General features: G+C 48.8%; 1 protein-coding gene across 2 annotated transcripts in view; it reads right to left on the bottom strand.

Annotated features, from left to right (window-relative positions):
• Positions 1-25,881, bottom strand: part of LOC139477900 (uncharacterized) — a 76,062-nt gene that overhangs the window by 27,941 nt on the left and 22,240 nt on the right. For both annotated transcript variants that reach the window (XM_071260334.1, XM_071260333.1), the window contains 3 exons: positions 23,857-23,944; positions 23,443-23,493; positions 23,013-23,026 (listed from right to left, as the gene is read on the bottom strand). In XM_071260334.1, coding sequence (XP_071116435.1) covers positions 23,013-23,026; positions 23,443-23,493; positions 23,857-23,944 — 153 coding nt within the window. The remainder of the gene's footprint in view (positions 1-23,012; positions 23,027-23,442; positions 23,494-23,856; positions 23,945-25,881) is intronic.

The following is a 25,881-nucleotide window of genomic DNA, read 5'->3' as shown; positions in this document are numbered from 1 at the left end:
GCTCGGGGTGCCTGTCCTGCTCATTGTGGCTGATAAAAGTGTGGCTGCAATAGGTACCTTGGGGTGCCTGTTCTGGTCATAGTGTCTGATATATGTGTGGCTGCAATAGGTAGCCCTGGTGCCTGTCCTGGTCATTGTGTCTGATAAAAGTGTGGCTGCAATAGGTACCTTGGGGTTCCTGTCCTGGCCATAGTGTCTGATGTATGTGTGGCTACAATAGGGAGCTCGGGGTGCCTGTCCTGGTCATAGTGTCTGATGTATGTGTGGCTGCAATAGGGAGCTCGGTGTACCTGTCCTGGTCATAGTGTCTGATGAAAGTGTAGCTTCAATAGGTACCTTTGGGCGCCTGTCCTGTTCATAGTGTCTGATGAAAGTGTGGCTTCAATATGTACCTTGGGGTGCCTGTCCTGGTCATAGTGTCTGATGAATATGTGGCTGCAATAGGTACATCGTGGTGCCTGTCCTGGTCATAAAGTCTGATGTAATTGTGGCTGCAATAGGTACCTCGGGGTACCTGTCCTGGTCATAGTGTCTGATGAATGTGTGGCTGCAATAGGTACCTCGTGCTGCCTGTCCTGGTCATGAAGTCTGATGTAATTGTGGCTGCAATAGGGAGCTCGGGGTGCCTGTCCTGGTCATAGTGTCTGATGTATGTGTGGCTGCATTAGGGAGCTCGGGGTGCCTGTCCTGCTCATTGTGGCTGATAAAAGTGTGGCTGCAATAGGTACCTTGGGGTGCCTGTTCTGGTCATAGTGTCTGATGTATGTGTGGCTGCAATAGGGAGCTTGGGGTGCCTGTCCTGGTCATAGTGTCTGATAAAAGTGTGGCTTCAATAGGTACCTTGGGGCGCCTGTCCTGTTAACGGTGTCTGATGAAAGTTTGGCTGCAATAGATACCTTGGGTTGCCTCTCCTGGTCATAGTGTCTGATGAATGTGTGGCTGCAATAGGTACCTTGGGGTGCATGTCCTGGTCATAGTGCCTGATGAATTTGTGGCTTCAATAGGTACCTTGGGGCACCTGTCCTGGTCATAGTGTCTGATGAAAGTGTGGTTTCAATAGGTACCTTGGGGTGCCTGTCCTGGTCAAAGTGTCTGATGAATGTGTGGCTGCAATAGGTACCTTGTGGTGCCTGTCCTGGTCATAAAGTCTGATGTAATTGTGGCTGCAATAGGTACCTCGGGGTACCTGTCCTGGTCATAGTGTCTGATGAATGTGTGGCTGAAATAGGTACCTCGTGCTGCCTGTCCTGGTCATGAAGTCTGATGTAATTGTGGCTGCAATAGGGAGCTCGGGGTGCCTGTTCTGGTCATAATGTCTGATGAAAGTGTTGCTGCAATAGTTACCTTGGGGTGCCTGTCCTGGTCATAGTGTCTGATGTAAGTGTGCCTGCAATAGGTACCTTGTGGTGCCTGTTCTGGTCATAGTGTCTGATGAATGTGTGGCTGCAATACGTACCTTGGGGTGCCTGTTCTGGTCATAGTGTCTGATGAAAGTGTGGCTCCAATAGGTACCTTGAGGTGCCTGTCCTGGTCATAGTGTCTGATGTAAGTTTGGCTGCCATAGATACCTTGGGGTGCCTGTCCTGGTCATAGTGTCTGATGTAAGTGTGGCTGCAATGGGTACCTTGGGGTGCCTGTCCTGGTCATACTGTCTGATATAAGTTTGACTGCCATAGGTACCTTGGGGTGCCTGGCCTGGTCATAGTGTGTCATGTATGTGTGGCTGCATTAGGGAGCTCGGGGTACCTGTCCTGGTCATTGTGTCTGATGTATGTGTGGCTGCATTAGGGAGCTCGGGGTGCCTGTCCTGGTCATAGTGTCTGATGTAAGTGTGGCTGCAATAGATACCTTGGGGTGCCTGTCCTGGTCATAGTGTCTGATATAAGTTTGACTGCCATAGGTACCTTGGGGTGCCTGTCCTGGTCATAGTGTCTGATGTATGTGTGGCTGCAATAGGTACCTTGGGGTGCCTGTCCTGGTCATAGTGTCTGATGTATGTGTGGCTGCATTAGGGAGCTCGGGGTGCCTGTCCTGGTCATTGTGTCTGATAAAAAGTGTGGCTGCAATAGGTACCTTGGGGTGCCTGTCCTGGTCATAGTGTCTGATAAAAGTGTGGCTGCTATAGGGAGCTCGGGGTGCCTGTCCTGGTCATAGTGTCTGATGTATATGTGGCTGCATTAGGGAGCTCGGGGTGCCTGTCCTGGTCATTGTGTCTGATGTATGTATGGCTGCAATAGGTACCTTGGGGTGCCTGTCCTGGTCATAGTGTCTCATGTATGTGTGGCTGCATTAGGGAGCTCGGGGTACCTGTCCTGGTCATTGTGTCTGATGTATGTGTGGCTGCATTAGGGAGCTCGGGGTGCCTGTCCTGGTCATTGTGTCTGATGTATGTGTGTCTGCAATAGGTACCTTGGGGTGCCTGTCCTGGTCATAGTGTCTGATGTATGTGTGGCTACAATAGGGAGCTCAGGGTGCCTGTCCTGGTCATTGTGTCTGATAAAAGTGTGGCTGCAATATCTGCCTTGGGGTCCCTGTCCTGGTACTAGTGACTGATGTATGTGTGGCTGCATTAGGGAGCTCGGGTTACCTGTTCTGGTCATAATGTCTGATGTAAGTTTGGCTGCAATGGGGAGCTCGGGGTACCTGTTCTGGTCATAATGTCTGATGAAAGTGTGGCTGCAATAGGTACCTTGGGGTGCCTGTCCTGGTCATAGTGTATGATGTAAGTTCGGCTGCCATATGTACCTTGGGGTGCCTGTCCTGTTCATAGTGTCTGATAAAAGTGTGGCTGCAATATGTACCTTTGGTGCCTGTCCTGGTCATAGTGTCTGATGTATATATGGCTACAATAGGGAGCTCGGTGTGCCTGTCCTGGTCATTGTGTCTGATAAAAGTGTGGCTGCAATATGTACCTTGGGTTGCCTGTCCTGGTCATAGTGTCTGATGTATGTGTGGCTGCATTAGGGAGCTCTGGTTGCCTGTTCTGGTCATAATGTCTGATGTAAGTTTGGCTGCAATGGGGAGCTTAGGGTGCCTGTTCTGGTCATAATGTCTGATAAAAGTGTTGCTGCAATAGGTACCTTGGGGTGCCTGTCCTGGTCATAGTGTCTGATGTAAGTGTGCCTGCAATAGGTACCTTGTTGTGCCTGTTCTGGTCATAGTGTCTGATGAATGTGTGGCTGCAATAGGTACCTTGGGGTGCCTGTTCTGGTCATAGTGTCTGATGACAGTGTTGCTTCAATAGGGAGCTTGGGGTGCCTGTCCTGGTCATAGTGTCTGATGAAAGTGTGGCTTCAATAGGTACCTTGGGGCGCCTGTCCTGGTCATAGTGTCTGATGAAAGTTTGGCTGCAATAGGTACCTTGGGGTGCCTGTTCTGGTCATAGTGTCTGATGAAAGTATGGCTGCAATAGGTACCTTGAGGTGCCTGTCCTGGTCATAGTGTCTGATGTAAGTTTGGCTGCAATAGATACCTTGGGGTGCCTGTCGTTGTCATAGTGTCTGATGTAAGTGTGGCTGCAATAGGTACCTTGGGGTGCCTGTCCTGGTCATAGTGTCTGATATAAGTTTCACTGCCATAGGTACCTTGGGGTGCCTCTCCTGGTCATAGTGTCTGATGTATGTGTGGCTGCAATAGGTACCTTCGGGTGCCTGTCCTGGTCATAGTGTCTGATGTATGTGTGGCTGCATTAGGGAGCTCGGGGTGCCTGTCCTGGTCATTGTGTCTGATAAAAGTGTGGCTGCAATAGGTACCTTGGGGTGCCTGTCCTGGTCATAGTGTCTGATAAAAGTGTGGCTGCAATAGGTACCTTGGGGTGCCTGTCCTGGTCAGAGTGTCTGATGTATATGTGGCTGCATTAGGGAGCTCGGGGAGCCTGTCCTGGTCATTGTGTCTGATGTATGTGTGGCTGCAATAGGTACCTTGGGGTGCCTGTCCTGGTCATAGTGTCTGATGTATGTGTGGCTGCATTAGGGAGCTCGGGGTACCTCTCCTGGTCATTGTGTCTGATGTATGTGTGGCTGCATTAGGGAGTTCGGGGTGCCTGTCCTGGTCATTGTGTCTGATGTATGTGTGGCTGCAATAGGTACCTTGGGGTGCCTGTCCTGGTCATAGTGTCTGATAAAAGTGTGGCTGCAATAGGTACCTTGGGGTGCCTGTCCTGGTCATAGTGTCTGATGTATGTGTGGCTGCAATAGGTACCTTGGGGTGCCTGTCCTGGTCATAGTGTCTGATGTAAGTTTGGCTGCCATAGGTACCTTGGGGTGCCTGTCCTGGTCATAGTGTCTGATGTATGTGTGGCTCCAATAGGTACCTTGGGGTGCCTGTCCTGGTCACAGTGTCTGATGTATATGTGGCTGCATTAGGGAGCTCGGGGTGCCTGTCCTGGTCATTGTGTCTGATGTATGTGTGGCTGCAATAGGTACTTTGGGGTACCTGTCCTGGTCATAGTGACTGATGTATGTGTGGCTGCAATAGGGAGCTCGGGCTGCCTGTCCTCGTTATTGTGTCTCATAAAAGTGTGGCTGCAATAGGTACCTTGGGGTGCCTGTCCTGGTCATAGTGTCTGATGTATGTGTGGCTGCAATAGGGAGCTCGGGGTGCCTGTCCTGGTCATTGTGTCTGATAAAAGTGTGGCTGCAATAGGTACCTTGGGGTGCCTGTCCTGGTCAAAGTGTCTGATGTAAGTTCGGCTGCAATAGGGATATTGGGGTGCCTGTCCTGGTCATACTGTTTGATGGATGTGTGGCTGCATTAGGGAGCTCGGGTTGCCTGTTCTGGTCATAATGTCTGATGTAAGTTTGGCTGCAATTGGGAGCGCGGGGTGCCTGTTCTGGTCATAATGTCTGATGAAAGTGTCGCTGCAATAGGTACCTTGGGGTGCCTGTTCTGGTCATAATGTCTGATGAAAGTGTGGCTGTAATAGGTACCTTGGGGTGCCTGTTCTGGTCATAGTGTCTGATGTAAGTTTGGCTGCAATAGGGATATTAGGGTGCCTGTCCTGGTCATACTGTTTGATGAATGTGTGGCTGCAATAGGTACCTTGGGGTGCCTGTTCTGGTCATAGTGTCTGATGACAGTGTTGCTGCAATAGAGAGCTTGGGGTGCCTGTCCATGGTCATAGTGTCTGATGAAAGTGTGGCTTCAATAGGTACCTTGGGTTGCCTGTCCTGTTCATAGTGTCTGATGAAAGTTTGGCTGCAATAGGTACGTTGGGGTGCCTGTTTTGGTCATAGTGTCTGATGAAAGTGTGGCTGCAATAGGTACCTTGAGGTGCCTGTCCTGGTCATAATGTCTGATGTAAGTTTGGCTGCCATAGGTACCTTGGGGTGCCTGTCCTGGTCATAGTGTCTGATGTAAGTGTGGCTGCAATAGGTACCTTCGGGTGCCTGTCCTGGTCATAGTGTCTGATGTAAGTTTGGCTGCCATAGGTACCTTGGGGTGCCTGTCCTGGTCATAGTGTCTGATGTAAGTGTGGCTGCAATAGGTACCTTCGGGTGCCTGTCCTGGTCATAGTGTCTGATGTATGTGTGGCTGCAATAGGTACCTTCGGGTGCCTGTCCTGGTCATAGTGTCTGATGTAAGTTTGGCTGCCATAGGTACCTTGGGGTGCCTGTCCCGGTCATAGTGTCTGATGTATGTGTGGCTGCAATAGGTACCTTGGGGTTCCTGTCCTGGTCATAGTGTCTAATGTATGTGTGGCTGCATTAGGGAGCTCAGGGTGCCTGTCCTGGTCATTGTGTCTGATAAAAGTGTGGCTGCAATATGTACCTAGGGGTGCCTGTCCTGGTCATTGTGTCTGATAAAAGTGTGGCTGCAATAGGTACCTAGGGATGCCTGTCCTGGTCATAGTGTCTGATGTATGTGTGCCTGCAATAGGGAGCTCGGGGTGCCTGTCCCGATCATAGTGTCTGATGTATGTGTGGCTGCAATAGGTACCTTGGGGTGCCTGTCCTGGTGATAGTGTCTGATGTATGTGTGGCTGCATTAGGTACCTTGGGGTGCCTGTCCTGGTCATAGTGTCTGATGTAAGTTTGGCTGCTATAGGTACCTTGGGGTCCCTGTCCTCGTCATAGTGTCTGATGTATGTGTAGCTGCAATAGGTACCTTGGGGTGCCTCTCCTGGTCATAGTGTCTGATGTAAGTTTGGCTGCCATAGGTACCTTGGGGTGCCTGTCCTGTTCATAGTGTCTGATGTATGTGTGGCTGCAATAGGTACCTTGGGGTGCCTGTTCTGGTCATAATGTCTGATGTATCTGTGGCTGCATTAGGGAGCTCGGGGTGCCTGTCCTGGTCATTGTGTCTGATAAAAGTGTGGCTGCAATAGGTACCTTCGGGTGCCTGTCCTGGTCATAGTGTCTGATGTATGTGTGGCTGCAATAGGGAGCTCGGGGTGCCTGTCCTGGTCATTGTGTCTGATAAAAGTGTGGCTGCAATAGGGAGCTCGGGTGCCTGTCCTGGTCATAGTGTCTGATGTATGTGTGGCTGCATTAGGGAGCTCGGGTTGCCTGTTCTGGTCATAATGTCTGATGTAAGTTTGGCTGCAATGGGGAGCTCGGGGTGCCTGTTCTAGTTATAATGTCTGATGAAAGTGTGGCTGCAATAGGTACCTTCGGGTGCCTGTCCTGGTCATAGTGTCTCATGTAAGTTTGGCTGCAATAGGGATATTGGGGTGCCTGTCCTGGTAATACTGTCTGATGAAAGTTTGGCTGCAATAGGTACCTTGGGGTGCCTGTCCTGGTCTTAGTGTCTGATGAAAGTGTGCGTGCAATAGGTACCTTGTGGTGCCTGTTCTGGTCATAGTGTCTGATGAATGTGTGGCTGCAATAGGTACCTTGGGGTGCCTGTTCTGGTCATAGTGTCTGATGAAAGTGTGGCTGCAATAGGGAGCTTGGGGTGCCTGTCCTGGTCAAAGTGTCTGATGTAAGTGTGGCTGCAATAGGGAGCTTGGGGTGACTATCCTGGTCATAGTGTTTGATGAAAGTGTGGCTGCAATAGGTACCTTGGGGTGCCTGTCCTGGTCATAGTGTCTGATGAAAGTGTGGCTTCAATAGGTACCTTGGGGTGCCTGTCCTGGTCATAGTGTCTAATGAAAGTGTGGCTACAATAGGGACCTTGGGGTGCCTGTCCTGGTCATTATGTGTGATGAAAGTGTGGCTCCAATAGGTGACTTGGGGTGCCAGAGCTGGTCATAGTGTCTGATGAAAGTTTGGCTGCAATAGGGAGCTTGGGGTGCCTGTCCTGGTGATAATGTCTTATGAAAGTGTGGCTACAATAGGGACCTGGGGGTGCCTGTCCTGGTCATAGTGTCTGATGCAAGTTTGGCTGCAATAGGTACCCTTGGGTGCCTGTTCTGGTCATAGTGTCTGATGTATGTGTGGCTGCAATAGGGAGCTTGGGGTGCCCGTCCTGGTCATTGTGTCTGATGAAAGTGTTGCTGCAATAGGTACCTTTGGGTGCCTGTCCTGGTCTTAGTGTATGATGTAAGTGTGGCTTCAATAGGTACCTTGGGGCGCCTCTCCTGTTCATAGTGTCTGATGAAAGTGTGGTTACAATAGGTAACTTTGGGCGCCTGTCCTGGTCATAGTGTCTGATGAATGTGTGGCTGCAATAAGTACCTTGGGGTGCCTGTACTGGTCATAGTGTCTGATGAATGTGTGGCTGCAATAGGTACCTCGTGGTGCCTGTCCTGGTCATAAAGTCTTATGTAATTGTGGCTGCAATAGGTACCTCGTGGTACCTGTCCTGGTCATAGTGTCTGATGAATGTGTGGCTGCAATAGGTACCTCGTGCTGCCTGTCCTGGTCATGAAGTCTGATGTAATTGTGGCTGCAATAGGGAGCTCGGGGTGCCTGTCCTGGTCATAGTGTCTGATGTATGTGTCGCTGCATTAGGGAGCTCGGGCTGCCTGTTCTGGTCATAATGTCTGATGTAAGTTTGGCTGCAATGGGGAGCTCGGGGTGCCTGTTCTGGTCATAATGTCTGATGAAAGTGTTGCTGCAATAGGTACCTTGGGGTGCCTGTTCTGGTCATAGTGTCTGATGAATGTGTGGCTGCCATAGGTACCTTGGGGTGCCTGTTCTGGTCATAGTGTCTGATGAAAGTGTGGCTGCCATAGGTACCTTGGGGTGCCTGTCCTGGTCATAGTGTCTGATGTATGTGTGGCTGCAATAGGTACCTTGGGGTGCCTGTCCTGGTCATAGTGTCTGATGTACGTGTGGCTGCATTAGGAAGCTCGGAGTGCCTGTCCTGGTCATTGTGTCTGATAAAAGTGTGGCTGCAATAGGTACCTTGGGGTGCCTGTCCTGGTCATAGTGTCTGATAAAAGTGTGGCTGCAATAGGGAGCTCGGGGTGCCTGTCCTGGTCATAGTGTCTGATGTATGTGTGGCTGCATTAGGGAGCTCGGGGTGCCTGTCCTGGTCATTGTGTCTGATGTATGTGTGGCTGCAATAGGTACCTTGGGGTGCCTGTCCTGGTCATAGTGTCTCATGTATGTGTGGCTGCATTTGGGAGCTCGGGGTACCTGTCCTGGTCATTGTGTCTGATGTATGTGTGGCTGCATTAGGGAGCTCGGGGTGCCTGTCCTGGTCATAGTGTCTGATGTAAGTGTGGCTGCAATAGGTACCTTGGGGTGCCTGTCCTGGTCATAGTGTCTGATATAAGTTTGACTGCCATAGGTACCTTGGGGTTCCTGTCCTGGTCATAGTGTCTGATGTATGTGTGGCTGCAATAGGTACCTTGGGGTGCCTGTCCTGGTCATAGTGTCTGATGTATGTGTGGCTGCATTAGGGAGCTCGGGGTGCCTGTCCTGGTCATTGTGTCTGATAAAACAGTGGCTGCAATAGGTACCTTGGGGTGCCTGTTCTGGTCATAGTGTCTGATGACAGTGTTGCTGCAATAGGGAGCTTGGGGTGCCTGTCCTGGTCATAGTGTCTGATGAAAGTGTGGCTTCAATAGGTACCTTGGGGCGCCTGTCCTGTTCATAGTGTCTGATGAAAGTTTGGCTGCAATAGGTACCTTGGGGTGCCTGTTCTGGTCATAGTGTCTGATGAAAGTGTGGCTGCAATAGGTACCTTGAGGTGCCTGTCATGGTCATAGTGTCTGATGTAAGTTTGGCTGCCATAGATACCTTGGGGTGCCTGTCCTGGTCATAGTGTCTGATGTAAGTGTGGCTGCAATAGGTACCTTGGGGTGCCTGTCCTGGTCATAGTGTCTGATATAAGTTTCACTGCCATAGGTACCTTGGGGTGCCTGTCCTGGTCATTGTGTCTGATAAAAGTGTGGCTGCAATAGGTACCGTGGGGTACCTGTACTGGTCAAAGTGTCTGATGTAAGTTTGGCTGCAATGGGGAGCTCGGGTGCCTGTTCTGGTCATAATGTCTGATGAAAGTGTGGCTGCAACAGGGGCTTGGGTTGCCTGTTCTGGTCATAATGTCTGATGTAAGTTTGGCTGCAACAGGGGGCTTGGGTTGCCTGTTCTGGTCATATTGTCTGATGAAAGTGTGGCTGCAACAGGGGGCTTGGGTTGCCTGTTCTGGTCATAATGTCTGATCTAAGTGTGGCTGCAACAGGGGGCTTGGGTTGCCTGTTCTGGTCATAATGTCTGATGAAAGTGTGGCTGCAACAGGGAGCTTGGGTTGCCTGTTCTGGTCATAATGTCTGATGTAAGTTTGGCTGCAACAGGGGACATGGGGTGCCTGTCCTGGTCATAGTGTCTGATGTAAGTTTGGCTGCAATGGGGAGCTCGGGTGCCTGTTCTGATCATAATATCTGAAGAAAGTGTGGCTGCAACAGGGAGCTCGGGGTGCCTGTCCTAGTCATTGTGTCTGATAAAAGTGTGGCTGCAATAGGTACCTTGGGGTACCTGTCCTGGTCAAAGTGTCTGATGAAAGTGTGGCTGCAACAGGGGGCTTGGGATGCCTGTTCTGGCCATAGTGTCTGATGTATGTGTGGCTGCATTAGGGAGCTCGGGGTGCCTGTCCTGGTCATTGTGTCTGATAAAAGTGTGGCTGCAATAGGTACCTTGGGGTGCCTGTTCTGGTCATAGTGTCTGATGTATGTGTGGCTGCAATAGGGAGCTTGGGTGCCTGTCCTGGTCATTGTATCTGATAAAAGTGTGGCTGCAATAGGTACCTTGGGGTGCCTGTCCTGGTCATAGTGTCTGATGTATGTGTGGCTGCATTAGGGAGCTCGGGGTGCCTGTCCTGGTCATTGTGTCTGATAAAAGTGTGGCTGCAATAGGTACCTTTGGGTGCCTGTCCTGGTCATTATGTCTGATGTAAGTTTGGCTGCAATAGGGATATTGGGGTGCCTGTCCTGGTCATACTGTTTCATGGATGTGTGGCTGCATTAGGGAGCTCGGGTTGCCTGTTCTGTTCATAATGTCTGATGTAAGTTTGGCTGCAATTGGGAGCTCGGGGTGCCTGTTCTGGTCATAATGTCTGATGAAAGTGTCGCTGCAATAGGTACTTTGGGGTGCCTGTTCTGGTCATAATGTCTGATGAAAGTGTGGCTGTAATAGGTACCTTGGGGTGCCTGTTCTGGTCATAGTGTCTGATGTAAGTTTGGCTGCAATAGGGATATTGGGGTGCCTGTCCTGGTCATACTGTTTGATGAATGTGTGGCTGCAATAGGTATCTTGGGGTGCCTGTTCTGGTCATAGTGTCTGATGACAGTGTGGCTTCAATAGGTACCTTGGGGCGCCTGTCCTGTTCATAGTGTCTGATGAAAGTTTCGCTGCAATAAGTACCTTGGGGTGCCTGTTTTGGTCATAGTGTCTGATGAAAGTGTGGCTGCAATAGGTACCTTGGGGTGCCTGTCCTGGTCATATTGTCTGATGTAAGTTTGGCTGCCATAGGTACCTTGGGGTGCCTGTCCTGGTCATAGTGTCTGATGTAAGTGTGGCTGCAATAGGCACCTTTCGGTGCCTGTCCTGGTCATAGTGTCTGATGTATGTGTGGCTGCAATAGGTACCTTCGGGTGCCTTTCCTGGTCATAGTGTCTGATGTAAGTTTGGCTGCAATAGGTACCTTGGGGTGCCTGTCCCGGTCATAGTGTCTGATGTATGTGTGGCTGCAATAGGTACCTTGGGGTGCCTGTCCTGGTCATAGTGTCTGATGTATATGTGGCTGCATTAGGGAGCTCGGGGTGCCTGTCCTGTTCATAGTGTCTGATGTATGTGTGGCTGCATTAGGGAGCTCAGGGTGCCTGTCCTGGTCATAGTGTATGATGTATGTGTGGCTGCATTAGGGAGCTCGGGGTGCCTGTCCTGGTCATTGTGTCTGATAAAAGTGTGGCTGCAATAGGTACCTTGGGGTGCCTGTCCTGGTCATAGTGTCTGATGTATGTGTGCCTGCAATAGGGAGCTTGGGGTGCCTGTCCTGGTCATTGTGTCTGATGTATGTGTGGCTGCAATAGGTACCTTGGGGTGCCTGTCCCGATCATAGTGTCTGATGTATGTGTGGCTGCAATAGGTACCTTGGGGTGCCTGTCCTGGTGATAGTGTATGATGTATGTGTGGCTGCATTAGGTGCCTTGGGGTGCCTGTCCTGGTCATAGTGTCTGATGTAAGTTTGGCTGCTATAGGTACCTTGGGGTGCCTGTCCTGGTCATAGTGTCTGATGTATGTGTGGCTGCAATAGGTACCTTGGGGTGCCTCTCCTGGTCATAGTGTCTGATGTAAGTTTGACTGCCATAGGTACCTTGGGGTGCCTGTCCTGGTCATAGTGTCTGATGTATGTGTGGCTGCAAAAGGTACCTTGGGGTGCCTGTTCTTGTCATACTGTCTGATGTATCTGTGGCTGCATTAGGGAGCTCGGGGTGCCTGTCCTGGTCATTGTGTCTGATAAAAGTGTGGCTGCAATAGGTACCTTGGGGTGCCTGTCCTGTTCATAGTGTCTGATGAAAGTTTGGCTGCAATAGGTACCTTGGGGTGCCTGTTCTGGTCATAGTGTCTGATGAAAGTGTGGCTGCAATAGGTACCTTGAGGTGCCTGTCCTGGTCATAGTGTCTGATGTAAGTTTGGCTGCCATAGATACCTTGGGGTGCCTGTCCTGGTCATAGTGTCTGATGTAAGTATGGCTGCAATAGGTACCTTGGGGTGCCTGTCCTGGTCGTAGTGTCTGATATAAGTTTGACTGCCATAGGTACCTTGGGGTGCCTCTCCTGGTCATAGTGTCTGATGTATGTGTGGCTGCAATAGGTACCTTGGGGTGCCTGTCATGGTCATAGTGTCTGATGTATGTGTGGCTGCATTAGGGACCTCGGGGTGCCTGTCCTGCTCATTGTGCCTGATAAAAGTGTGGCTGCAATAGGTACCTTGGGATGCCTGTCCTGGTCATAGTGTCTGATGTATGTGTGGCTGCAATAGGTACCTTGGGGTGCCTGTCCTGGTCATAGTGTCTGATGTATATGTGGCTGCATTAGGCAGCTCGGGGTGCCTGTCCTGGTCATTGTGTCTGATGAAAGTGTTGCTGCAATAGGTACCTTTGGGTTCCTGTCCTGGTCTTAGTGTCTGATGTAAGTGTGGCTTCAATAGGTACCTTGGGGCGCCTGTCCTGTTCATAGTGTCTGATGAAAGTGTGGTTACAATAGGTACCTTCTGGTGCCTGTCCTGGTTATAGTGTCTGATGAATGTGTGGCTGCAATAGGTATCTTGGGGTGCCTGTCCTGGTCATAGTGTCTAATAAAAGTTTGGCTTCAATAGGTACCTTGGGGTGCCTGTCCTGTTCATAGTGTCTGATGAAAGTTTGGCTGCAATAGGTACCTTGGGGTGCCTGTTCTGGTCATAGTGTCTGATGAAAGTGTGGCTGCAATAGGTACCTTGGGGTGCCTGTCCTGTTCATAGTGTCTGATGTAAGTTTGGCTGCCATAGGTACCTTAGGGTGCCTGTCCTGGTCATAGTGTCTGATGTAAGTGTGGCTGCAATAGGTACCTTGGGGTGCCTGTCCTGGTCATAGTGTCTGATGAAAGTGTGGCTTCAATAGGTACCTTTGGGCGCCTGTTCTGGTAATAGTGTCTGATGAAAGTATGGCTGCAATAGGTACCTTGGGGTGCCTGTCCTGGTCATGGTGTATGATGTAAGTTTGGCTGCAATTGGTACCTTGGGTTCCCTGTCCTGGTCATAGTGTCTAGTGAAAGTTTGGCTCCAAAAGGTACCTTGGGATGCCTGTTCTGGTAATAGTGTCTGATGAAAGTATGGCTGCAATAGGTACCTTGGGTTGCCTGTCCTGGTCATGGTGTCTGATGTAAGTTTGGCTGCAATAGGTACCTTGGGTTGCCTTTCCTGGTCATAGTGTCTGATGTAAGTGTGGCTGCAATAGGGAGCTTGGGGTGCCTGTCCTGGTCATAATGTCTGATGTATGTGTGGCTGCAATAGGTACCTTGGGGTGCCTGTCCTGGTCATAGTGTCTGATGAATGTGTGGCTGCAATAGGTACCTCGTGGTGCCTGTCCTGGTCATAAAGTCTGATGTAATTGTGGCTGCAATAGGTACCTCGGGGTACCTGTCCTGGTCATAGTGTCTGATGTATGTGTGGCTGCAATAGGGAGCTCGGGGTGCCTGTCCTGGTCATTGTGTCTGATGAAAGTTTGGCTGCAATAGGTACCTTGGGGTGCCTGTTCTGGTCATAGTGTCTGATGAAAGTGTGGCTGCAATAGGTACCTTGAGGTGCCTGTCCTGGTCATAGTGTCTGATGTAAGTTTGGCTGCCATAGATACCTTGGGGTGCCTGTCCTGGTCATAGTGTCTGATGTAAGTATGGCTGCAATAGGTACCTTGGGGTGCCTGTCCTGGTCTTAGTGTCTGATATAAGTTTGACTGCCATAGGTACCTTGGGGTGCCTCTCCTGGTCATAGTGTCTGATAAAAGTGTGGCTGCAATAGGTACCTTGGGGTGCCTGTCATGGTCATAGTGTCTGATGTATGTGTGGCTGCATTAGGGACCTCGGGGTGCCTGTCCTGCTCATTGTGCCTGATAAAAGTGTGGCTGCAATAGGTACCTTGGGATGCCTGTCCTGGTCATAGTGTCTGATGTATGTGTGGCTGCAATAGGTACCTTGGGGTGCCTGTCCTGGTCATAGTGTCTGATGTATATGTGGCTGCATTAGGCAGCTCGGGGTGCCTGTCCTGGTCATTGTGTCTGATGAAAGTGTTGCTGCAATAGGTACCTTTGGGTTCCTGTCCTGGTCTTAGTGTCTGATGTAAGTGTGGCTTCAATAGGTACCTTGGGGCGCCTGTCCTGTTCATAGTGTCTGATGAAAGTGTGGTTACAATAGGTACCTTCTGGTGCCTGTCCTGGTTATAGTGTCTGATGAATGTGTGGCTGCAATAGGTATCTTGGGGTGCCTGTCCTGGTCATAGTGTCTAATAAAAGTTTGGCTTCAATAGGTACCTTGGGGTGCCTGTCCTGTTCATAGTGTCTGATGAAAGTTTGGCTGCAATAGGTACCTTGGGGTGCCTGTTCTGGTCATAGTGTCTGATGAAAGTGTGGCTGCAATAGGTACCTTGGGGTGCCTGTCCTGTTCATAGTGTCTGATGTAAGTTTGGCTGCCATAGGTACCTTAGGGTGCCTGTCCTGGTCATAGTGTCTGATGTAAGTGTGGCTGCAATAGGTACCTTGGGGTGCCTGTCCTGGTCATAGTGTCTGATGAAAGTGTGGCTTCAATAGGTACCTTTGGGCGCCTGTTCTGGTAATAGTGTCTGATGAAAGTATGGCTGCAATAGGTACCTTGGGGTGCCTGTCCTGGTCATGGTGTATGATGTAAGTTTGGCTGCAATTGGTACCTTGGGTTCCCTGTCCTGGTCATAGTGTCTAGTGAAAGTTTGGCTCCAAAAGGTACCTTGGGATGCCTGTTCTGGTAATAGTGTCTGATGAAAGTATGGCTGCAATAGGTACCTTGGGTTGCCTGTCCTGGTCATGGTGTCTGATGTAAGTTTGGCTGCAATAGGTACCTTGGGTTGCCTTTCCTGGTCATAGTGTCTGATGTAAGTGTGGCTGCAATAGGGAGCTTGGGGTGCCTGTCCTGGTCATAATGTCTGATGTATGTGTGGCTGCAATAGGTACCTTGGGGTGCCTGTCCTGGTCATAGTGTCTGATGAATGTGTGGCTGCAATAGGTACCTCGTGGTGCCTGTCCTGGTCATAAAGTCTGATGTAATTGTGGCTGCAATAGGTACCTCGGGGTACCTGTCCTGGTCATAGTGTCTGATGTATGTGTGGCTGCAATAGGGAGCTCGGGGTGCCTGTCCTGGTCATTGTGTCTGACAAAAGTGTGGCTGCAATAGGTACCATGGGGTGCCTGTTCTGGTCATAGTGTCTGATGTATGTGTGGCTGCATTAGGGAGCTCGGGGTGCCTGTCCTGGTCATTGTGTCTGACAAAAGTGTGGCTGCAATAGGTACCTTGGGGTGCCTGTCCTGGTCATAGTGTTTGATGTATATGTGGCTGCATTAGGGAGCTTGGGGTGCCTGTCCTGGTCATTGTGTCTGATAAAAGTGTGGCTGCAATAGGTACCTTGGGGTGCCTGTCCTGTTCATTGTGTCTGATGTAAGTTTTGCTGCAATAGGTACCTTGGGGTGCCTGTCCTGGTCATAGTGTCTGATGTATGTGTGGCTGCATTAGGGAGCTCGGGGTGCCTGTCCTGGTCATTGTGTCTGATAAAAGTGTGGCTGCAAAAGGTACCGTGGGGTACCTGTACTGGTCAAAGTGTCTGATGTAAGTTTGGCTGCAATGGGGAGCTCGGGTGCCTGTTCTGGTCATAATGTCTGATGAAAGTGTGGCTGCAGCAGGGGGCTTGGGTTGCCTGTTCTGGTCATAATGTCTGATGTAAGTTTGGCTGCAACAGGGGGCTTGGGTTGCCTGTTCTGGTCATAATGTCTGATGAAAGTGTGGCTTCAACAGGGGGCTTGGGTTGCCTGTTCTGGTCATAATGTCTGATGTAAGTTTGGCTGCAACAGGGGGCTTGGGTTGCCTGTTCTGGTCATATTGTCTGATGAAAGTGTGGCTGCAACAGGGGGCTTGGGTTGCCTGTTCTGGTCATAATGTCTGATGAAAGTGTGGCTGCAACAGGGGGCTTGGGTTGCCTGTTCTGGTCATAATGTCTGATGTAAGTTTGGCTGCAACAGGGGGCTTGGGTTGCCTGTTCTGGTCATATTGTCTGATGAAAGTGTGGCTGCAACAGGGGGCTTGGGTTGCCTGTTCTGGTCATAGTGTCTGATGTAAGTGTGGCTGCAACAGGGGCCTTGGGTTGCCTGTTCTGGTCATAATGTCTGATGAAAGTGTGGTTGCAACAGGGAGCTTGGGTTGCCTGTTCTGGTCATAATGTCTGATGTAAGTTTGGCTGCAACAGGGGACATGGGGTGCCTGTCCTGGTCATAGTGTCTGATGTAAGTTTGGCTGCAATGGGGTGCTCGGGTGCCTGTTCTGGTCATAATATCTGAAGAAAGTGTGGCTGCAACAGGGAGCTCGGGGTGCCTGTCCTGGTCATTGTGTCTGATAAAAGTGTGGCTGCAATAGGTACCTTGGGGTACCTGTCCTGGTCAAAGTGTCTGATGAAAGTGTGGCTGCAACTGGGGGCTTGGGGTGCCTGTCCTGGTCATAATGTCTGATGTATGTGTGGCTGCGTTAGGGAGCTCGGGGTGCCTGTCCTGGTCATAATGTCTGATAAAAGTGTGGCTGCAATAGGTACCTTGGGGTACCTGTCCTGGTCAAAGTGTCTGATGAAAGTGTGGCTGCAACAGGGGGCTTGGGGTGCCTGTTCTGGTCATAGTGTCTGATGTATGTGTGGCTGCATTAGGGAGCTCGGGGTGCCTGTCCTGGTCATTGTGTCTGATAAAAGTGTGGCTGCAATAGGTACCTTGGGGTACCTGTCCTGGTCAAAGTGTCTGATGAAAGTGTGGCTGCAACAGGAGGCTTGGGGTGCCTGTTCTGGTTATAGTGTCTGATGTATGTGTGGCTGCATTAGGGAGCTCGGGGTGCCTGTCCTGGTCATTGTGTCTGATAAAAGTGTGGCTGCAATAGGTACCTTGGGGTGCCTGTCCTGTTCATTGTGTCTGATGTAAGTTTTGCTGCAATGGGTACCTTGGGGTGCCTGTTCTGGTCATAGTGTCTGATGTATGTGTGGCTGCATTAGGGAGCTTGGGTGCCTGTCCTGGTCATTGTATCTGATAAAAGTGTGGCTGCAATAGGTACCTTGGGGTGCCTGTCCAGGTCATAGTGTCTGATGTATGTGTGGCTGCATTAGGGAGCTCGGGGTGCCTGTCCTGGTCATTGTGTCTGATAAAAGTGTGGCTGCAATAGGTACCTTGGGGTGCCTGTTCTGGTCATAGTGTCTGATGTATGTGTGGCTGCAATAGGGAGCTCGGGGTGCCTGTCCTGGTCATTGTGTCTGATAAAAGTGTGGCTGCAATAGGTACCTTGGGGTACCTGTACTGGTCAAAGTGTCTGATGAAAGTTTGGCTGTAAAGGGGAGCTCGGGTTGCCTGTTCTGGTCATAATGTCTGATGTAAGTTTGGCTGCAATGGGGCGCTCGGGTGCCTGTTCTGGTCATAATGTCTGATGAAAGTGTGTCTGCAGCAGGGGGTTTGGGTTGCCTGGTCTGGTCATAGTGTCTGATGTAAGTTTGGCTGCAACAGGGGGCTTGGGTTGCCTGTTCTGGTCATAATGTCTGATGAAAGTGTGGCTGCAACAGGGGGCTTGGGTTGCCTGTTCTGGTCATATTGTCTGATGAAAGTTGGCTGCAACAGGGGCCTTGGGTTGCCTGTTCTGGTCATAATGTCTGATGAAAGTTGGCTGCAACAGGGGCCTTGGGTTGCCTGTTCTGGTCATAATGTCTGATGAAAGTGTGGCTGCAACAGGGGGCTTGGGTTGCCTGTTCTGGTCATAGTGTCTGATGTAAGTGTGGCTGCAACAGGGGGCTTGGGTTGCCTGTTCTGGTCATATTGTCTGATGAAAGTGTGGCTGCAACAGGGGGCTTGGGTTGCCTGTTCTGGTCATAATGTCTGATGAAAGTGTGGCTGCAACAGGGGGCTTGGGTTGCCTGTTCTGGTCATAATGTCTGATGTAAGTTTGGCTGCAACAGGGGGCTTGGGTTGCCTGTTCTGGTCATATTGTCTGATGAAAGTGTGGCTGCAACAGGGGGCTTGGGTTGCCTGTTCTGGTCATAGTGTCTGATGTAAGTGTGGCTGCAACAGGGGCCTTGGGTTGCCTGTTCTGGTCATAATGTCTGATGAAAGTGTGGTTGCAACAGGGAGCTTGGGTTGCCTGTTCTGGTCATAATGTCTGATGTAAGTTTGGCTGCAACAGGGGACATGGGGTGCCTGTCCTGGTCATAGTGTCTGATGTAAGTTTGGCTGCAATGGGGTGCTCGGGTGCCTGTTCTGGTCATAATATCTGAAGAAAGTGTGGCTGCAACAGGGAGCTCGGGGTGCCTGTCCTGGTCATTGTGTCTGATAAAAGTGTGGCTGCAATAGGTACCTTGGGGTACCTGTCCTGGTCAAAGTGTCTGATGAAAGTGTGGCTGCAACTGGGGGCTTGGGGTGCCTGTCCTGGTCATAATGTCTGATGTATGTGTGGCTGCGTTAGGGAGCTCGGGGTGCCTGTCCTGGTCATAGTGTCTGATAAAAGTGTGGCTGCAATAGGTACCTTGGGGTACCTGTCCTGGTCAAAGTGTCTGATGAAAGTGTGGCTGCAACAGGGGGCTTGGGGTGCCTGTTCTGGTCATAGTGTCTGATGTATGTGTGGCTGCATTAGGGAGCTCGGGGTGCCTGTCCTGGTCATTGTGTCTGATAAAAGTGTGGCTGCAATAGGTACCTTGGGGTACCTGTCCTGGTCAAAGTGTCTGATGAAAGTGTGGCTGCAACAGGAGGCTTGGGGTGCCTGTTCTGGTTATAGTGTCTGATGTATGTGTGGCTGCATTAGGGAGCTCGGGGTGCCTGTCCTGGTCATTGTGTCTGATAAAAGTGTGGCTGCAATAGGTACCTTGGGTTGCCTGTCCTGTTCATTGTGTCTGATGTAAGTTTTGCTGCAATGGGTACCTTGGGGTGCCTGTTCTGGTCATAGTGTCTGATGTATGTGTGGCTGCAATAGGGAGCTTGGGTGCCTGTCCTGGTCATTGTATCTGATAAAAGTGTGGCTGCAATAGGTACCTTGGGGTGCCTGTCCAGGTCATAGTGTCTGATGTATGTGTGGCTGCATTAGGGAGCTCGGGGTGCCTGTCCTGGTCATTGTGTCTGATAAAAGTGTGGCTGCAATAGGTACCTTGGGGTGCCTGTCCAGGTCATAGTGTCTGATGTATGTGTGGCTGCATTAGGGAGCTCGGGGTGCCTGTCCTGGTCATTGTGTCTGATAAAAGTGTGGCTGCAATAGGTACCTTGGGGTGCCTGTTCTGGTCATAGTGTCTGATGTATGTGTGGCTGCAATAGGGAGCTCGGGGTGCCTGTCCTGGTCATTGTGTCTGATAAAAGTGTGGCTGCAATAGGTACCTTGGGGTACCTGTACTGGTCAAAGTGTCTGATGAAAGTTTGGCTGTAAAGGGGAGCTCGGGTTGCCTGTTCTGGTCATAATGTCTGATGTAAGTTTGGCTGCAATGGGGCGCTCGGGTGCCTGTTCTGGTCATAATGTCTGATGAAAGTGTGTCTGCAGCAGGGGGTTTGGGTTGCCTGGTCTGGTCATAGTGTCTGATGTAAGTTTGGCTGCAACAGGGGGCTTGGGTTGCCTGTTCTGGTCATAATGTCTGATGAAAGTGTGGCTGCAACAGGGGGCTTGGGTTGCCTGTTCTGGTCATATTGTCTGATGAAAGTTGGCTGCAACAGGGGCCTTGGGTTGCCTGTTCTGGTCATAATGTCTGATGAAAGTTGGCTGCAACAGGGGCCTTGGGTTGCCTGTTCTGGTCATAATGTCTGATGAAAGTGTGGCTGCAACAGGGGGCTTGGGTTGCCTGTTCTGGTCATAGTGTCTGATGTAAGTGTGGCTGCAACAGGGGGCTTGGGTTGCCTGTTCTGGTCATAATGTCTGATGAAAGTGTGGCTGCAACAGGGGGCTTGGGTTGCCTGTTCTGGTCATAATGTCTGATGTAAGTTTGGCTGCAACAGGGGACATGGGGTGCCTGTCCTGGTCATTGTGTCTGATGTAAGTTTGGCTGCAATGGGGAGCTCGGGTGCCTGTTCTGGTCATAATATCTGATGAAAGTGTGGCTGCAATAGGTACCTTGGGGTGCCTGTCCTGGTCATTGTGTCTGATGTATGTGTGGCTGCATTAGGGAGCTCGGGGTGCCTGTCCTAGTCATTGTGTCTGATAAAAGTGTGGCTGCAATAGGTACCTTGGGGTACCTGTCCAGGTCAAAGTGTCTGATGAAAGTGTGGCTGCAACAGGGGGCTTGGGTTGCCTGTTCTGGTCATAATGTCTGATGTAGGTTTGGCTGCAATGGGGACCTCGGGTTGCCTGTTCTGGTCATAATGTCTGATGAAAGTGTTGCTGCAACAGGGGCTTGGGTTGCCTGTCCTGGTCATAGTGTCTGATGTAAGTTTGGCTGCAACAGGGGAGATGGGGTGCCTGTCCTGGTCATTGTGTCTGATGTAAGTTTGGCTGACATGGGGAGCTCGGGTGCCTGTTCTGGTCATAATATCTGATGAAAGTGTGGCTGCAACAGGGAGCTCGGGGTGCCTGTCCTGGTCATTGTGTCTGATAAAAGTGTGGCTGCAATAGGTACCTTGGGGTGCCTGTCCAGGTCAAAGTGTCTGATGAAAGTGTGGCTGCAACAGGGGGTTTGGGTTGCCTGTTCTGGTCATAATGTCTGATGTAGGTTTGGCTGCAATGGGGAGCTCGGGTTGCCTGTTCTGGTCATAATGTCTGATGAAAGTGTTGCTGCAACAGGGGCTTGGGTTGCCTGTCCTGGTCATAGTGTCTGATGAAAGTGTGGCTGCAACAGGGGGCTTGGGTTGCCTGTCCTGGTCATAGTGTCTGATAAAAGTGTGGCTGCAATAGGTACCTTGGGGTGCCTGTCCTAGTCATAGTGTCTTATGTAAATTTTGCTGCATTAGGGAGCTCGGGTTGCCTGTTCTGGTCATAGTGTCTGATGAAAGTGTTGCTGCAACAGGGGCTTGGGTTGCCTGTCCTGGTCATAGTGTCTGATGTAAGTGTGGCTGCAATAGGGACCTCGGGGTGCCTCTTTTGGTCATACTGTCTGGTGTGTATGTACGTAGTTACATGAGAGTAAAGTGTTTTGTGTAGCCAGATACTAAGTGCAAATACCTTACAACTGTAAGAATTCGGTCCAAAATCACCACATTCATGTGGCATGTGTAAATATATAAAACATCTAAACTGACGACCGAAAGAAACTTCACAATAGTTTTAAATCACTCAAGTTAAAAAAACACAAAATATAGATGCATTAAGTTTTGACAAGATCGAAATCAACGAAATCAACGAAATCAACACTTAAAATTACAGTCATACAGCATCCGATATTGGCACGACATGTGCCTGAATTGAGGTGGGGTAGCAAAAACAAGTTTTGAACGTGATAGGAAAAAGGCACACACATCTAGAATTGACCAAGTTTAATGGCACGTCACAGTAATAGCTGGTTGAAGATACACAAAAACTCTCCAGCGCACACACAATTTCAGTCCTCTTATGACGTCACGTGTGATACGTCGCCATTCTTGTTTGGGACCAGGATCAGTTCGTGTTTGTTAGTTGGGGGATGTGGTCGCTGTCAAACACGATGATCCATGACATCCAAGTAGTGTTTGATATGTTTGGGTAAGATAAAGGCCAAGGCATCACGTTGACGTTGTTGGCTGTACAAGTCAGGCCGTATGGGTCTGGCGTTGTCATGCTGATGAAGAACGCTACGTGGCAGTTGTTGTAGAAACGGCAGGACAATCGGACGAAGAATGTCATCCATCTAACGCTGAGATAAACGATGACCAGTGTTTTTCTCTTCTGCCCACAAATTCCTCCCCAGATCATAACACACACACCCTCCACCATGCAACATCTCGCCGTTTTGTCCCCTGAGGCGGTAAACACGCTGGTTTTCATCAACTCTGAACAGACACAGCCGGATTTCATCAGTGAAGACGACCGTCTGCCACTCACGTCACTGCCAAAGACGTACAGTCAGGGCCCATCTCAATATCTGACGACGATGTTGCGCTGTCAATAACTGTCCTCTGGAAGCTCTGGAAGCCCTAATACCTTCAGCTCTGAGTCGCCTGGCCACTGTCTGTCGACTAACCATGTGCCCTTAGGAATTCGTCGCTGATGACGTCAGTGTCAGAAGCAATTCGGAAGAGGCAAAGTATCAATAACCGGTCTCTATTGGGCGTGATTACCATGGGTCTGCCTGTTCTTGGCCTGTCTGATGTCTGCCCGGTCTGTCTGTAACGTTGCATCAGGTTTGTTACAGCAACACGGGAGCAACGTAAACTTCTAGCGTTGTGTGCATGAGTGGCTCCCATCTGTATCATACCCAGGGTCCTATCGCTTTTTTTCGGGTGTCAGTCATATGCCGTTTTTGGCAGCAGTGCGGTGTATGAAGGTATGATATTATGCTGTCTAATGTCATGAAGGCAGTGAGGTAGCACCTACGGCATATAGTTTAATTCAAAGCAAAAAGTCAAATGTTGAAGACATCTCGCTTTCTCCGTGAAATCAAATATCATGATACAGGGTTATCCATAACTAGTTTCCCTGGATGAATAGTTGCTGACAACGCATTAGTGATAGATTGATAATCCACCTCTTGACAAATGTTATGAAACAGCGTCTTGCAGTCTCATAGTTTGACATACTATCATCCTAGAGGATGGCTTGAGTATATGGTGGATAAGATGGCTGTCAGAGAAAGCAGTGTGAATTATCAAAAATATCAACTTAAATATTCTGGCACTCATGAAATGTGGAAATAGGTCACTAAAGGGTTGCATTCAACATGATTAGATGCATATTGTATTCTGTATATGTCAAAGTATGCTTCAAGTAAAATATGAAAAAGTAATAAATCACTTACAAGGCCTTGGATCCCTGAAAAAGAAAAAAAGGCAGTAAATAAACTGCAATATTTACATAAAGTAATAATGTGTTTAATAGTAAAAATGGGGGCAGGGTTGGCTCAGTCGTCGTAGAAGCTGCAACTTGCGCATGCCATGGCATGGCAAAGACCTATGATCGTATGAATCCCAGATCACCCTGATTATGTGTCTAGGTTTGTCAGCACCATACCCGTGCTCGTGGGTGTCACTGAAGTGGTAAGCGTCTGAGACCTGCATCACCTCCGGCTTTCCTCCCAGATCAAGCTGACACGCCGTGATATAACTGAACTACTGCCCAAGGCGGTGTTACAACAAACTTACTCACCAACCTCTTCCGTAACACTACCAACAATCATTTAGAGAAGATACTACCGCATGTTTTAAAGAACAATTCATCTTGAAAATTACCTTTTTGTCAGCCACGTAAACCCTTTGTCAAACGTTCTTCTACATCGTGGACTGCAAAGATATTAATAAGATTATTAATAATACACAGGGTAGCTGCTTGATATTTCCTCGTATGCACCAACCCCTTGTGGTGACCCCACATAAATACATGTTAACATTTGTCAGTTAAACCGTGCCTTGTGTTAAATTAAAATGAACAACCGGATACAATACCAACTCAAACACAAATGGTTTTCACTGGTAACATGGTAAATATAAAATAATATTCGTGTATTCGTAAAACTGGAATCCTATAGATTGTAGTACTACATTATACGCATGGAATATGTAGGTACGATGAACAAAGTGAGTTGATTATAAAGTAGATGCTGAAGTAGTGTGAGTTAGTTCCCGACCCACAATAAGAAAACTTACCTCTTCCAGCAACAAATTGTCAAAAAGATAAAAATCACAACAGGTAACATCCACTTCCACTGCATACTCTGTGTACTGTGCCCCCAATCTGTAACAAACAAACACAATATGACTAATTAATCTGTCTAATGTGCCCCTTACCTGCAACAAACACACACAATATGACTAATTAGTCTGTCTGATGGGCCCCTCACCTGTAACAAACACAACACAATATGACTAATTTGTCTGTCTAATGTGTCCCTCACCTGTAACAAACACAAACACAATATGACTAATTAGTGTGTCTAATGTGCCCTTCACCTGTAACAAACACAACACAATATGACTAATTAGTGTGTCTAATGTGTCCCTCACCTGTCACAGACAACCACAATATGACTAATTAGTCTGTCTAATGTGTCCCCCACCTGTAACAAACACAACACAATATGACTAATTAGTCTGTCTAATGTGTCCCTTCACCTGTAACAAACAAACACAATATGACTAATAATTCTGTCTAATGTGTCCCCCACCTGTAACAAACACAACACAATATGACTAATTAGTGTGTCTAATGTGTCCCTCACCTGTCACAGACAACCACAATATGACTAATTAGTCTGTCTAATGTGTCCCTCACCTGTAACACACAAACACAATATGACTAATTAGTCTGTCTAATGTGTCCCTCACCTGTAACACACAAACACAATATGACTAATTAGTCTGTCTAATGTGCCCCCCACCTGTAACAAACAAACACAATATGACTAATTAGTCTGTCTAATGTGTCCCCCACCTGTAACAAACAAACACAATATGACTAATTAGTGTGTCTTATGTGTCCCTCACCTGTCACAGACAACCACAATATGACTAATTAGTGTGTCTAATGTGCCCCCCACCTGTAACAAACAAACACAATATGACTAATTAGTCTGTCTAATGTGTCCCTCACCTGTCACAGACAACCACAATATGACTAATTAGTGTGTCTAATGTGCCCCCCACCTGTAACAAACAAACACAATATGACTAATTAGTCAGTCTAATGTGTCCCTCACCTGTAACAAACAAACACAATATGACTAATTAGTCTGTCTAATGTGTCCCCCACCTGTAACAAACAAACACAATATGACTAATTAGTCTGTCTAATGTGTCCCTCACCTGTAACAAACAAACACAATATGACTAATTAGTCTGTCTAATGTGTCCCCCACCTGTAACAAACAAACACAATATGACTAATTAGTCTGTCTAATGTGCCCCTCACCTGTAACAAACAAACACAATATGACTAATTAGTGTGTCTAATGTGTCCCCCACCTGTAACAAACAAACACAATATGACTAATTAGTCTGTCTAATGTGTCCCTCACCTGTAACAAACTAACACAATATGACTAATTAGTCTGTCTAATGTGCCCCTCACCTGTAACAAACAAACACAATATGACTTATCAGTCTGTCTAATGTGTCCCCCACCTGTAACAAACAAACACAATATGACTTATTAGTCTGTCTCATGTGTCCCTCACCTGTAACAAATAAACACAATATGACTAATTAGTCTGTCTCATGTGTCCCTCACCTGTAACACACAAACACAATATGACTAATTAGTCTGTCTAATGTGTCCCTCACCTGTAACAAACAAACACAATATGACTAATTAGTCTGTCTAATGTGTCCCCCACCTGTAACAAACAAACACAATATGACTAATTAGTGTGTCTATGGTGTCCCTCACCTGTCACAGACAACCACAATATGACTAATTAGTGTATCTAATGTGTCCCTCACCTGTAACACACAAACACAATATGACTAATTAGTCTGTCTAATGTGTCCCTCACCTGTAACACACAAACACAATATGACTAATTAGTGTGTCTAATGTGTCCCTCACCTGTCACAGACAACCACAATATTACTAATTAGTGTGTCTAATGTGTCCCTCACCTGTCACAGACAAACACAATATGACTAATTAGTCTGTCTAATGTGTCCCTCACCTGTAACACACAAACACAATAT

This window comes from Haliotis cracherodii, unplaced genomic scaffold (genome assembly GCF_022045235.1).
Source record: "Haliotis cracherodii isolate W230 unplaced genomic scaffold, xgHalCrac1.p SCAF_37, whole genome shotgun sequence".
NCBI classification, from domain to species: Eukaryota; Metazoa; Mollusca; class Gastropoda; order Lepetellida; family Haliotidae; genus Haliotis; species Haliotis cracherodii.
This window is presented reverse-complemented; position numbering and strand designations above follow the sequence as displayed.